This window comes from Ambystoma mexicanum, chromosome 13, assembly GCF_040938575.1.
Source record: "Ambystoma mexicanum isolate Mex_15411 chromosome 13, UKY_AmexF1_1, whole genome shotgun sequence".
NCBI lineage: Eukaryota > Metazoa > Chordata > Amphibia > Caudata > Ambystomatidae > Ambystoma > Ambystoma mexicanum.
In genome coordinates this window covers 146,621,550-146,636,145 of record NC_090938.1, presented here as the reverse complement: position 1 = coordinate 146,636,145, position 14,596 = coordinate 146,621,550, and the positions used below count along the sequence as shown (strand labels likewise).

Here is a 14,596-nt window from a genome sequence, read left to right as displayed (position 1 = left end):
CAATGGTAGCTCCTGTTCAAAGGTTAAGGCTGGATACCAGGAACTGCTTTTTGCTCCTGCATAGCCAAACACCTAACTCTGATTGCTGGAGCGCATCTGCTTCAAGGCACTTTTGTGCCTTCCAAAAAGCACTCTGGCTGAGTTAATCTTCCTTGAATTTAACATATCCAGTATAAATGCTTAACAGCTCGTTTACACTGCTGCTGGAAATATGCACATGCCTCGCTGGACACCATCCAAGAGTTTACTATGCAAGTCATGGTCTCAAATCATTGATGAAAGGCAGTGCTCTTGAGCTGATACTAAGGGTATGCGAGTTTGAAGAGCTGCAATTTTCAAAATAACCTGAAATTCAGAACGACATCTTGAGAATTGGTATACGATTATAACGGGGAACAGTCCATCACCGATCTTGCTACTAAACACAGCACTCCGTTTATACAATTCATACAACAGAACTCCGTTCCCTAGTAAATAGATGCGTATCTGAGAAACTATGGAAATTATCAAACTTAAAATGTAATATTACTACTTGACTTGAAGCCATTGGCTCACAAATGAACATCCCAAGGGTAACAGCCTTTGCGGGGACCAATGCATGGACAATATTAAACATCTGCTGCTGTAATTGGCCTTGGGTGTAGGCCCTCCCTCCAATATAAATTCTGATGACCCATGGAACACATGAATGGGAAGGACATTGATCATATTCATCATCCTAAGAAGCTCTAGCATTGTATTAAGAATATTTTGAAGATTCTAGCTGCAAATGTTTGACGCGAATGCACCACATTATATGCAATTTTAATGCATAACTGTAGATTGACTATGTAATTCTCCTCAAAAGGGTAGAAAAAGACCTGCCAATCTTTTCTTTGCTACTATGCTGATAATCAATGAGTTTAAACTTTAATTTATCCAATTTTTGTATTCGAAGTCAATTTTTTTGGCCTGGTAAATACTAAAAAAATTCAATAAAAATATCCTGAAAATCCATTAGGATTCCAGGCTGGGAGTTGGACAACAGTGCTCTAGACCATCGTTTTTCAGCATGCCAAGCCAGTACAGAAGGGGAGACCATATGCAAATCAGGCTTGGCCCAACGCCAAATGGGGCGGCTCAGGCCAAAATAGGTCACATCCTTTCTACACGAGACCAGCATCCCCAAAACTGTTTCGGCCTCATTGTGCGTCAGTGAGCAGCAGCTTGGGTCTCTAGGCCCAGCATGATCGGGACCCACGTCGGGGCATAACGTAAAACTCGGGATAACTTTAGTGAAAGCAAAGGTGATGGCTGGAAGGTTTTGAATCAACCAACCACTGGCACCGCTCTAGAAAACCCTCTAGACCATTGCTTTTCAGCATGTCAAGCCATTACAAATCCATATGCAAATCAGGCTTGGTCCAACCCCAAAAGGGGCAGTACAGCCCGGACTGCTAGGCCACTTCCAAATTGCACCTCACGGATTGGGCCCAACAAGGCAAAAACATGTCTGGGGTTGCTAGTGTTTCTTTGCAGAGGGGACCTGGACTAGCAGTTTGGGCCGAGCTGCTCCGATTGGTGGTAGTACCTGACTGATTTGCATATGGCTGGACTCCTTTTGCAATGGCGTAACTTTATGTAGCGCTTCATAAATGGTTTGTCCAACATCTAGGCATTGTGATTTTTATACCTCAAGTCGATACTCAGTTTACTGACATCTGAAGGATGTTAGCCATTAAGATAGCTCAGCTGGTTCAGCGCTTGTTGCTGAGATCTGTAGGTTTCAGGTTCGAAACCCAGCAAGGCCAATTTAGCCTTTCATCCTTTCGCGGTCGAAAAAAGAAATTAAAAAAGGAGTACCGATCTGGTTTGGTGATAATTGTGATAAACAGAACATTTATCACAATTATCACAACTTCGTAGCCGGGTTTAGATGGGAGAAGAAACCTTTGAGTATGGTGTCTCTCTTAGCCAGGTTTCCTGCAGACAAACTATGTCCAAAGTTCCATAAGGCATATCCCCTTCTTCAAAAAGGTGTCTAAAGCCTCTAGTATTCCAGCAACCGAGGGCAAAGTCCTTCAATGACCCATTCCGCCCCACCCCCACGCACACCCCCCGTTCCTTGAACATTAGGAATTTGAGGCCAACGCGCCTACAATCCACTCCCAACTGTCTTGACACTTTGCATTTGTCTTGGTACGGTTTCCTGTTGACCTTTTGGTTGGTACTGTCTACAACTATCCTGAGGTTATTTAACTGTCAGGTGGTCGTTGCTGTTCCCCTTGATGGGTCTACTCATCGGGTGGTGTATGCCTTTCTGCAGAAGTCTTCACGGTTCGTCTAATTTCTCGTATGAGTGTGAATCCATTTCTCTTAGTGAAATTCACATGAGTCAGTTGTGATATTTCTCTTACAAACAATTGTTTTTTTTCTTCTGAGGTGAGGTACATAACCACCTTGTCTTTCCTCCATTCATCCGGGAAGTCAATCAAGTCTAGGTCCTCGAAACGGCTCGAAGTTAGCTCCGGAACAATGGAGTAGCCTAAGGATGTTGGCTCGGTTGAGAGTCAAGTCGTCCTTTATGTGCAAAATTATCTCAAGTTTCATATTAATCTTCTGTTCGTTTCTAGTTTTTGGATCCTGTGGTCTGGTCGAAGCATCTCATCTTTTTTAGAAGCACATGAAGGACTTAGTCCCCCCGCCCCCCCAAAAGAGCTTGTCTATTAAGGTCGCAGCTTTTTTGTTCTAACGTTTTAAAACCATGCTTCAGGCTCTTTTGCTGGGGGTCCCTCTTATTTGCTTGGTTTGGCCATGTGTACCCGTGAGGTTGCTTTTGCCCTTTCGAGGCTCCGGTTGACTATGTGCGTTCTCTTTAGACGTCTGCCGCTCTACGGCGTCCTCTCGCTCGTCACCACAATGGGCTGGCCACTCATGTGAAGACTTGCTCTCAGCATGACTAGGCATTCTACCAGTGCATCCCTTGGTGCCCTCGTTGGAAAACCTCGTCCCAGTCGTGCGAGTAAGTTGAGAGGCTCATGAGTTCATTGAAGCAGATAGAAGCTTACTTTGGTGGCGAGTTAAGCGAGTTGCTGCAGGCTATTGGTAGCGTCATAGGCTGTAATTTAGTTAGAGAACTTCGGGAATCACCCTCATGGCACACTTATGTCGGACTCATCCAGTGAGTTGCCTATTGAACTTCCCCTGCGCGTTTCAAGCTTTTGATTTCTTATTGAGGATCCTGTATAGTTTAATGTAATGTCAGTTTCCCTTCGATTCTTCACTAGCTCTATTTGTTTGTCTGTTTAAGTAGCGAGATCTCCAATGTTAAATTTGGATGTGTCTGCAACTCGATCAGTTGAATCTCCCACCACCCCACCCGGTGTTAGCGATGTGGACCTCCGTGATTTCGATTTTTGTCCGTTGGTGCTCGAGGGGAGTTGTGTCCAGGGTAAAGAGCGGAGTAGGCATCTGGTTTGTTAATAGAGGCCCTCCTGTTTTCCTTTCATTTTATAATAGGCTCGAGGATACTCCGTAGAAAAGAGGTTACGCGTTCAAGACTTTTGTCCTTGTTCCCTTGTAATGCCGAGATGAATCACTCAAAGATTTTTGAAAGTAGCATGGGCAGTAAAGTGCTTTGGGCCTTTAGTTCGTCAGCCACACCTTCACACAACTTCATGAAGGGAGCCATTGTCAGAGAAAATGCTGCAATCATGTTAGCATCTACAGGCAGGATTTCTGTTTTTTTTTACTCCATTTGAGCAGCAACAAAATCTAGAAACAGGTCTTTGTTAGCGCGTTGGTATCTGCTGTACTGAAATCCACTATGGCAGAGGTTATCTGGTGACGTTTGGCTCTAGAGACGGCCGACTTGCAAAACTTGAGTAAGGCAAACTGTTCCCAGGCAATGCAACATCCTTAGGCGTTCCTTCTTGTCCAGGTATTTCCCTTGTGTTTATCTTTTCCCGGTGTGGCACTTTGGGATTCTTCCGGTGCCTGGTCTGTCAACCTGGACGGATGGTTGCCCACTACTATTTTTGATTTGTCGCAGATTTCTTGCCTCGCCCCCAAACCCCGCACCCCTGCGAATTGGTCTATTTGTTGGCCAAATCCTTCCATTATTATTGCAGCTGTCAGAGGATCCAAGCGTGGATTCCCCATAGATTTGTGGGGGTCTACACACTCCTGGTTGCCAATAACTGGAGCATCAATAAATAACGTGAAAGCGTCTTTGCCCTGGGTAGGGGGGTTCTGTTATTTGAGAAGTGCTGTTTGGTTCTAGCATGCCATATGCTCCTTTTGGTGGCAAGGCCGGCTTTGGCCGTGCATAGAAGCATTGCTTAGCCTGTAAAGTAACCGAATGAGGCCTCTGTTTCCAAGCATAGGGGCCCAGCGCAACACAGGACTGCTTCTTAAATTTGTTTTGTTTAAAGGCTCCAAAAGGTGTAAAGTTTTCAGTATGTGTCTTTTGCCCCATCTTACTTCCTTGTTGAAAGGTTTTGTCCCAATTGTCAAGGGCGTAGTTGGATGGGCTCCAACTAGACCGTTGAGTAATTCGGTCTTTCCTCAGGGGTGATATGCAGCCTCAGGGCTACTGTTTGTTTCCTGGTGCATTTCCCAACAACTCAAGGGAAGTGAGGTCTTGAGGGCTCTCCAGAATGTTACGCGGTGAGCTTGTCTTTGCAGTGATCTCGACCCGTATGTCTAATGGGCACATCAGCGGAGCCTCCGTCACAAATGGGACATTTTGTTCGGGATTCCTCCGGATCGGCTTGTCAGCACTGATAATGTCACTGGGGCCCACCTGTTTGTTCGGGGCCGTTGCTTTGGGCAGCTGCTTAGTGAGAGGTGTTCCTTCTTTCCCCCTCTCCCCGTCCTTCATTTTTGGGAAACCTGCGCGGATCAAAGGGCTAGAGCCCCTCAGTCTCCGCATGGTAAATGCAAAGAATTACTTCACCAGTAGGTGTGCTGGCGATCAGGTAGGTATGGTAGAAGGTAATAGAGGGTGTATCACTAGTTGAGAGTTTAACGAATGTGAGCCGCTAAGCCAATGACCACATGAAAAGATTCAGAGAGCTCCAAGGCAGTCCGCCCAGTCACTCAGTGCTAAGGGCCCAGAATCTCTGAAGATCCCCACAGCACATACTAGACTATAAATGATCCGGGCTACCCTGTAACCTGGTCCTATACTGCCTATTGCACGCGTATTACTGTTATTCTATGTACCTTTGAATGTATGCACCTTTGTCGCGAAACGATATGCAACTATGTTGTCCACACGTTTTTTGCGCTCAGCTACCTGATGGTTCGGCCGCGCACTACAAATGAACAAACCATCAACACCGTTTTCCAAACAACTCCTCGCGTTAATGATAGATATTTGCTGCTGTGCCGACGTGCCAAGAACAATCGTAAAAAGTTCAAAAAGCGGGGCTCGCAGCAGTTCAACCCACAGCTGCTCTAAACGCTATGAAACTCGCACAGTACAAGTCCAGTTCTCTCACTGGTTCTAACAGAAGGGGAATGTGCGGTATGTCTCACCAGTGATGCTGCTCCAACGCCACCCCCCCTGGCCGCTTCGTGTTACACTGCTCAGTGCCACTCAGCACATTCTCAAACTGCTCTGCAGCAGTCTGCAGTCTCAAATCCCGGTCCAACTCCAAAGCTCCTAGCTCCATGAACGCTGCTATCAGCCACATTCAAGCTGAGCTGTTAGAGGAAAGGACCTGAAACGTGTGATTTCTCTCATAACCACACCAATGCCGTTTCTGCACCGAAGACTACATTTAAATCAGATTGAGGTATGCTATTAGAAGGATGTAAACTGAGACCCACAAAATGATTAAATTAATAATGAAAGATTCATTCTGTGTTCAATTAAGCATCTTTTGGTAACAGCTAGTGCATACACTGATCAACCTGTATGCCTATACAGGCAACATTAATGAAAGAAAGGACACCACTGGCAAAAAAAAAAAAGGTTCATGCTCAGGTCAAGCACCCAGTAACTGAAACCACCATTTAATTATTTTTCATCAACTCCTACCTTGGGCACGCAATATTATTTATGTTATGTTTCTGCATCCTCCAGAGGTGGGCTATCTGAAATGTGTAAGGTTGGCTTATGCGGACGGCTTCCTGTTTGATTGTGCCCAAAATGGGCTACAGAAATGAACGCTTTTGTTGGGTATGCATCAGCCAAGTCTTTAAGAATTAATCTGCAGAGAAGTGTAGTGATGCAATGTACCCGTAAAAGGAAACCAACTTTAAATGGTTGGTGTTGTCAGAGTACTTACAAAGGGTAAACAACTTAGTCTACCTCAGATTCTCAATTGTAGCTTAACCGTACAGTTTGCAGCTTAAAGAATGGTTCGTGAGTATGGTCTCTGCATTAACCAATTGGCAGGATTGAGGCGAGGCACAGGACATGTTCGGTAATCCCTCAAATTGGATTCTACGAGGGTAAAATTGCACCAAAAATCCTGTATGAGATTTAAATACAGGCACTGTGGGTCCTGGACATTCTTCCAAAGTTGGAGTTCTTTATGGTTGAAAGTCCTTAAGTTGCTGATAAACGTGCCACTAGCGGCTAACCAATATGAATTTAGGATCAAGTCCCTAGTTTCCATGGAAAAATATGTCTTTCTACAGGAAGTTGCTTTTGCACCAGCCGGATATACTGTACACTGATTTGTATGTCATCAAGGAAGGTACTAGGTTACAGTTTATGGCTAATTTTAAAAAGTGTCTTAACATTGTCTAGGCTGGGCTTTGTGGAGCTTGATTAAATGAACAATCAAGATAATATTAAATGTGCACTCTACATGGTGGATTGAATGGAAATAGAAGGAATGCATGGTTATCAGTCTCTGCGACATCTTTAATTCGATCATAAAAAGATGGGCTCAGTGGCACCTTCTCTCATACCCCAATAGAATTGTATGCAGAACATTGAAGTTTTAGGTGGAACCTTCATCCGACCAGTGGTCTACTGGATTAGGGCAAGGCTAGGTGTAGATTTTGCAATAGACCCAGAGAGCAAGATAGATTAACACACCTTTTAGTGTACGGTCCCGATTTATATGGCAAACAAATTACGTTTAAGAAATGTGCGCACTGGGGTATTTCCATTGACTGCTAGGTCTTTTGGGTTACCTGCCCAACGGGAGCTTCTACATGGATAGTTTTAGCAGTGGTTTATTTTATTAAATGTCTGAAGCTGCATCAATAATTGTAGCTGCTTTCAGTTTACCACATTTGTATAATTTCATGATTATTCTAAATGTACTTTGTCTTTACTTGTACTGTTTTTTCTTCTTTTAATGTGCATGTCAAAGGTTATGTTTAACCATATGACAAAATTATGTTCAGAAATGGGCATACACTCGTTTTTCCAGAAGCAACCCTTCTAGTTTAGTAAAGACATGGCGGGATGAAGAACCAGCCCACTGCAGAGTTAAAAAAGGACCTGTTTGAGGAGTATTCAATGAAGGACAAACATTTCCCGGAGATCAAATATCAGATCGGATGCAGCCAAAATGGAATAATGATCATGGAAGAGTTCTGCGCTAGTTGATCCTCTGGCAACTGTGAATTAATGAAAGTGGTGGTGGTAGAAACACCAGATGGACTTTTCATTGGGTTCAACTTTTCTTTAATCCTCTGGGATAGAACCTCCAAGAACACTCCAGAAAGCATTGTGTCCCACAGAGTAGCCTTAGCCAAGGATTCTGCCTAAACCTCCTTCGAACACATATGGATTAGGATAAATCCAACTGAAAGATCAAGATATCAATAAATTCAAAGCTGCAGGCCTAGGAACCGGAACATTTGTTAAAATGGCTTATTGAGGAAAACTGAGTTTTAAAAATGGAGTCCGATCAATCACTGGAAAAAGAAAATGGAGGCATACAATTCAGTATTCAACCTATCCAGAATACTAAAAATCTCCTGCGCAAATGAAGAAATATTTGCCTGTATCGAATTATAGTCTTAAGAACAAATTACTCATCATGGGTAAAATAAAAATAGCGACTCCTCCCACAGATTATCTTCACTTTATTCTGGCCCTTGCAGCTGACATCCAAATCTTTCTGTCCCAGCAAGGTGGGGTTTGGGGGCACGCTGTGCCTCAGCTCTCCTTGGCACACCAATGCAACTGGACGTGACAGCATCCAGGCTACATATAGGAGACAACACATGCCCAATGACCTCTGTTCCATCTCCCCATACCCAGTACACAGAAGCTGTAGAAGTAAACACTATAAAACCAATACTAGAGTATTCGCGTGTACTTAAGTCCTCTCGATGAGGGGTAGGTTGTGAGAGCGATGAGGAAATATTGGGAGAAGTAATCCAACAGATTACTTTATTTTCTAATGGATACCAAATATTCCTCTTTTTAGATAGCCTCGCTAAACAGTGCATGGCGAATATGGAGTGAAGCATTACCTACTACAAATCAGATCAAAAAGCTTTGGAAGACTGTCCATTCAAAGTGAGCATCCGGGAAAGACAAAGAATAAGGTTTCAAAAATATTTAATCAATAAAAACAACCTTTATTCAGCATAAGCCATATTGGGGAACATCACATCGAAAGGAAAAGAGTTTGCAAAGCATCCCAACAGTGCATATTTTTAAAACCATCCTCATTTCATAAATTCTAAAAAACACGTACAAAAGTAGATAAGTGTGACATACATAAAAGAGTTTAATAGGTGGTCCCAGTCGATATTCCCCTGTTCAAGGCTACAATTGTACATATAGGTGTTTGTTCAATTCAAGAACTCCACTTGCTACACGTCAGGACCTTGATCCTCTTTAGCCAGGCTCTATGAATGTATTTTCTTAGACAAAATGAGCCATGGTCAGGTCCACGGAATCCTTACATAGAAGGTCCATTTTACTAAGGGTTCGAACACCATCCAATCTGAACAAGGGTATCAAATACATTACTATAAGATCTGTGTGGGTTGCAAAATAATAAAAAGGGAGCCACTGTTTCCACTCCATCTTCGCACAGAGAACACACCGGATTTACTGGCCCCCATCTGACTGCCCTCCCCCCCTCAATTTTTAGATTCATTGCGTAATGGCAGGGATCCCAAACGTAACCTCATGTACAGTGACCGAACATGTGCTGGTCTGCGGATGTTCAGGTAACTTTCAAACCGCTGGAACTCTTACAGCAAGATACGCTGGGCCCGTGCCAGGGCAAGAGCGAGGGTCCTAGCTATTTGCATCGTTTGAAGGCACCCTTCATTATTCTTAACACTGCAGTCCATCTGATGGGTATTTTCCCAATAGGCAGACAGCCAGGTGGGCCAGCCAATATTTCACATGCACCAAGGAATCTGCCAACCCGTCCAGGAGAACATGTTCCAGGGTCTGGCAGTATTCCTCAAGTTCCCCGTTACCCAAAATCCTGACCCAATAAAAAACATGTCCAATTGGCGGGAGATTGCATTCATACGAAAGGTGCTAGTTGGAGTACTTTGGGGGGGCTACAAGATGGATTTCAGGAATTTGTTTTGCGTTATAGACATGACCGATGCGTCCGCATAGCCCCAGACTTCTGCCCCATAAATAGCTGATGTCTTGGCTTGCGCCTGTTATAGGCTCAAAGCCAGTCCCAGCACCCCACTATCATGTCTTGCATAATAAGCCTTGAACACGCCACTGGCTTTCTCTAGCACGGCATTGGCCTTGAACACCTGGTCCTCCGCCCCCGTCCCCCATTCGAAAATCAGATCCCCGTTAGTACCATTCCACCTGCTCTAAAATACTGCCATTTGCCCAAAGGTTTAAAGGCTTTGACCTTGCAGCTTTTACTGAGAAGTCCATCACCTTCATTTTAGAGGCGTTAATTTCTAGACCTAGTTTAGCACACACTTTCAAATGTAAGGCACACTGCAAGCCCATCAGGGAAGTCGACAAAAGAATGTCATTGTCTGCGAAAAATAGGACGGGGATACGTTCACTCCCCATTCTCAAGGGTCCATATTTTCTTCCTGTAGTCTCAAGACTGAGTTTACATATAGGCAGAATAAGATGGGTGCTAGAATGCATCCCTGGCGCACCCCTCTAGCAACCCCAAATTGGTCGTTTCTTCTCACCTCTGCAACCCCACGACCCCTGAATCCACTGCACTGTTTTCATATAGGAGTTGAATAGGGCGTAGTAATCTTTTTGGTCCTCAGGACCGCACAGAACGTTTCTCTGGGAACACTGTCAAATGCTGCCTTTAGGTCCCCAAAGACCCTGTATAAGTTGGTCTTTAATTTCCTTTGGCATTTCTGTATTAAGTGGAACCTAAAGCTTTGGTCAACAGTGCTTTTCCTACTTGGAACCCCGCCTGGAGATGGGCAAGCTGGTTAGTTTCCTCGACCCATGCCGCAAGGTGCCGATTACCTTTGCAATGGTACCAACCCCCTGCCTCTCCACCCCCTCCCCCCCAGAGTCACATCCAGCAGCCATATGGGTTTGTAATTACTGGGGTCAGCCCAGTCCCCCTTCTTAAGTGTCCAAGTCTCCGGGACTCAGCACTAGGCCAGGATTGCTTTAAAATACTCTTGTGAGCATGCAAGCCCAAACTGCCATTTCACTCTTATACAAGTCCACCGGGACCCCATCCAGTCCTTGGGCTTTTCTCCATCTGTATCGCCCTTGCCAATTCTTTGATTGAAAAGTTTAACTGGCTTATGTGCTCTATGGACAACAGTGGGACAGTGCAGGGAGCTCCGAGATAAATTCATCAGGTCCAAGTGGGTCGCTATACAGGGTCTCGAAATTATTGTACCACCTGTTCGGGTTTATATAATCTGGTGCTGTGACATTGCCTTTTAAAATCAGAACCGGTGATAAGCCTACGCCATTCTTAGTGCATGCACGCTCCTGGGTTACAACCTTTTTCTGCAAGTATCGGGTCTTAATAGCTATGAGGCACTTGTAGGATTTTATAAGCTGGAGATTACTCATAAACTGGAGGCGGACCCTATTCCCTTGGCCTTCCCCTCAGATACACAATCAAGGCCCTTTTTGCTTACAGGCACTCCTCAAACCAGGCCATCCGCTTCCTGACCACTCCTGGGTTTCGTTTTGCTGGGACAGATAGAATAAAACCCAATGCCTCATGCAATACTACATAATTCAAACTTAATGTCTTTCATGCCTGTATTAGGATTAAAAATTACTTCAATTTGGCACATGATTTTATCATACAATGTTGGGCCCAAAATGTCCAAGTTGATATTCACCCATTTAAACGGGCGTCTAAGATGGCCATAAACCATGTCGGTTGATCAATCCACCGGCTTTAACGGTGTTCAACACAATTGGCTTATGGTCGCTCTCCCATCGATACACCACCTCAGACTATATGTAAGGAAGCAGACATGTCTACAGCAGAGGCACCGCTGGGCAGCAGATGCTGCTGTGGCCCCTCTGGTGTGAGTCTTCCTCACAGGCAAAAGGAAATGGCTTTAGGTTGAATTTAGGGTTAAAGTGGCTGTAGGAGAGCCTGCGCTTTAAGCTAGCTACACACATTTCCCATATTCAGAATTTTCCAAATAAAGGAGAACCACTCTGACGGAACGATGGAATGGGCAAATACATCAAAATGCCAGGTTTGAAATGGTCTTTTAACCCTCTGAAGGGAATTTGCTCTACCCAGGGAACAGCATCTTAAACGCAGGTCCCTTTCTGACAAACTAAAGACATAATTCAGCACAATCCACAAGGAGATTAGGTAGATTAAGCCATATTCTGATCTGTTTAGAAAAGCACAGCATTTGTTACTTAAAGCACAGACAAGCACATTGCTGTTCTCAAAGATTCTCAAACAATACAGAAAAGATAAACCACCCTGCAGGGACATTTTTGCAAAACTTGCTGGTTCTACCTGAAGGTCACAAAACATCGATTACCCATGCCCCATTAAGCTTAAAATGACAGCCAGATTTAATTCAGTGAAAAGATACAGAAAAGCGTATAACAAGTGCTACTCTCCAGATAGGATTACTGGTTTGGTACCTAGGAAAGGAGACTTAGCTAGCAATACCAAAACAAAATTAGGAACGTGCTACCCATGTCCAACACTGTGGCCAAGTTTGTACCAAACAAGTGATTCTTTACGTGCAATCAAAGATGGCTACATTTGACAGCTGGTTCAAAATCGCATGCAAATAAATGGCTGATGTGCATCACTCCAAAACCTCTACCCAATCATCAGCTGCATCCTTTCAAAAATACAAAAGTTGTAGTAACGTAACTCCGGTGGAACCTCATATGCATGCCGAAGACAATTGCCTACAAGGTGTCAACACAAGTGCCTGAAAAAAATATGACAAAAGTTAAAGGCTTTCCTTTCAAACCACGTACCTGGAATAGCAGGAGAAAACTGGCTGCTTTATGCCAAAAAAGGTGAGGGAGAAACAACATCTCTACATTTGAGACTCAAACTGGCTTACGTGCAGGAGTTTGCCATAAGATATTTAGACTTACCGATGTTCACCGAATCTTCCCAATCTTCCAGCACTTCTGTGACTATGAGGACATAGACGTACGTCCGATGCTTCCTGTCCCGATTCTAAGGCAGGAAACATAGGTACGGGTTAGAATAGTTTTCTCATTAAGAGATTACCAAAGTCATCTTAATCGTCCAATGTTCTAGTGCACAACTCTTCACGAGACATCATAACCTACAGGATAACAGAGTAAAATGTATACTGCAATATGAAATATTGGACTAAAAAAACAGTTTACAATAAAGTAAACTTGGAGACAAGACGAGGGAGGGGCACTCAGTAGGTGTAATCACAAGTGGTCACATTAAAGACCAATGAGTGAAAATATGCTTCAATGTGTCTTATGTTAATGTTAATGTTAAAGGTCATTTGTACCGCGCACTATCACCACCGAAGTGGTCCCCTGGCGCTCTGGCGGCTCTGAAAGAGGGGGGGGTGGTGGGTTAGTGGGTGGAGGCTGGAAAACTGCAAGATTGCAGTGATGTGCTGTTGGCAGCCTCAGCCCGGTGGTTCCGTCGGCTGGGCCTGGGGTGTATGGGGCCGGTAGTCGTCGTGTGCTGATGTGCGAGTCTATGTGTTTTTTTGTTTTGTTGTTGCAGTGTAGTGAAGTTCGTGCGGTTTGCTGCGCTAGAGGTTTGTGGTTGTGTTTGGTTTGGAGTTTGAGAGGTGTATGCAGAGAAGGAAATTGTTAATGGTATTCGTTAGTCATCTCTATCCTGGACTGAAACCGGTTGGGCTCGTGTAATCTTACCCGACAGGATGCTTGTACACCCCTGAGCCTCAGGAGGTACGTGCCCGGTTTTCCATTCGAGGCCGTTTGAGGATCTAGCTGTCCCCTCCGCACGCTCCCTTAATAACCTTGCATGCTCCTCCCCCCCTCCACATGACTAGCGCCGCTGCTATTGTCCATACACCCGGTTGTGTGGTGATTGGTGGTATCTTGTCTGTTCCACAGCCTCGTGGGACCTAGTTGTGGCTGTGAGGGCGGTGGGGGATGGTAAGGGTTGGCTGGAGTAGTTGTATCCGTTTCTCTGGGTCTCGCGGGTGGACCCCTGTGTCCAGCGTCAGCCCTGCTGGTGCCCAGGGTACTTCTGTCGGTTCTAGCGGTTTGTCACTGTCCTTTTTTGATGATTCGTTTGTCTTATTGTTGTTTCGGTTTTAGTCTCCGGTGTTGAAGAGGTAGGTTTTTAGTAATTTTCTGAATTTAAGGTAGTCTTTGGTGTTCCTTATCAATTTTGGGATGTTGTTCCAGGTTTTCGCGGCTAAGTGGTAGAAAGCGGTGCCTCCGAGTTTCTTCTTGATGTAAGGTTTTTGTTCCAGTCGGATTTCGTTGGTTGACCTGAGTGGTCTCGTTGGCTTGTAGATTGTTATTTTTTTTTTGTAGGAATTCGGCTCCTTGTCCGCTGATTGCCCTGTGCGTTATGCACATAGTTTTGAAGATGATACGCTGTTTTACTGGGAGCCAGTGTAGTGTTTTTAGGGCCGGGGTGATGTGGTCTCTTCTGGATAGTTTGAGGAGTAGTCTGGCTGCAGTGTTTTGGATCCGTTGTAGCTTCTTCAGTAGGTATTCCGGTATACCGAGGTAGAGGCTGTTTGCATAGTCGATACTTGACATGATGAGGCCGAGGATGGTGAGTGTTTTGTGTGTGAAGGAGAGGAAAGGTAGTATTTTTCTTGCCGTGTGGAGGAGGAAGAAGCATTTGACTGTTGCGTTTATTTGCGGTTCTAAGGTTAGGGTGTTGTCCATCAGGACTCCCAGATTTTTTACTACCTTAGATGGTGATGGTATAGATCCCATTTCTGTTGGCCACGGGATGGCGGTTTCCTTCTCTTGGTCTTTGGATATGATCATGATTTCTGTTTTTCCTGGGTTGATTTTCAGGTTGTTGGCATTCATCCAGTTGAAGACTTTTTAGACAGTCGGTTAGGTTTGAATGATCGGCTTGGGTGTCTTCGATCTTGTAGATGATTTGAGTGTCGTCTGCATAGTTGTAGCATTTGATGTTGCGTTTCTTGAAGATTCTGATTACAGGGGTTTGGTAGATGTTGAAGTACAATGGAGATAGTGAGGATCCTTGTGGTACTCCACAGT

The 14,596-nt window shown here is 44.5% G+C and overlaps 1 protein-coding gene across 2 annotated transcripts in view; it reads right to left on the bottom strand.

The window, feature by feature from the left end:
• Window positions 1–14,596, bottom strand: part of NUDT3 (nudix hydrolase 3) — a 387,485-nt gene that overhangs the window by 42,327 nt on the left and 330,562 nt on the right. For both annotated transcript variants that reach the window (XM_069633509.1, XM_069633508.1), the window contains exon 4: window positions 12,482–12,566. In XM_069633509.1, the coding sequence (XP_069489610.1) occupies window positions 12,482–12,566 (85 nt within the window). The remainder of the gene's footprint in view (window positions 1–12,481; window positions 12,567–14,596) is intronic.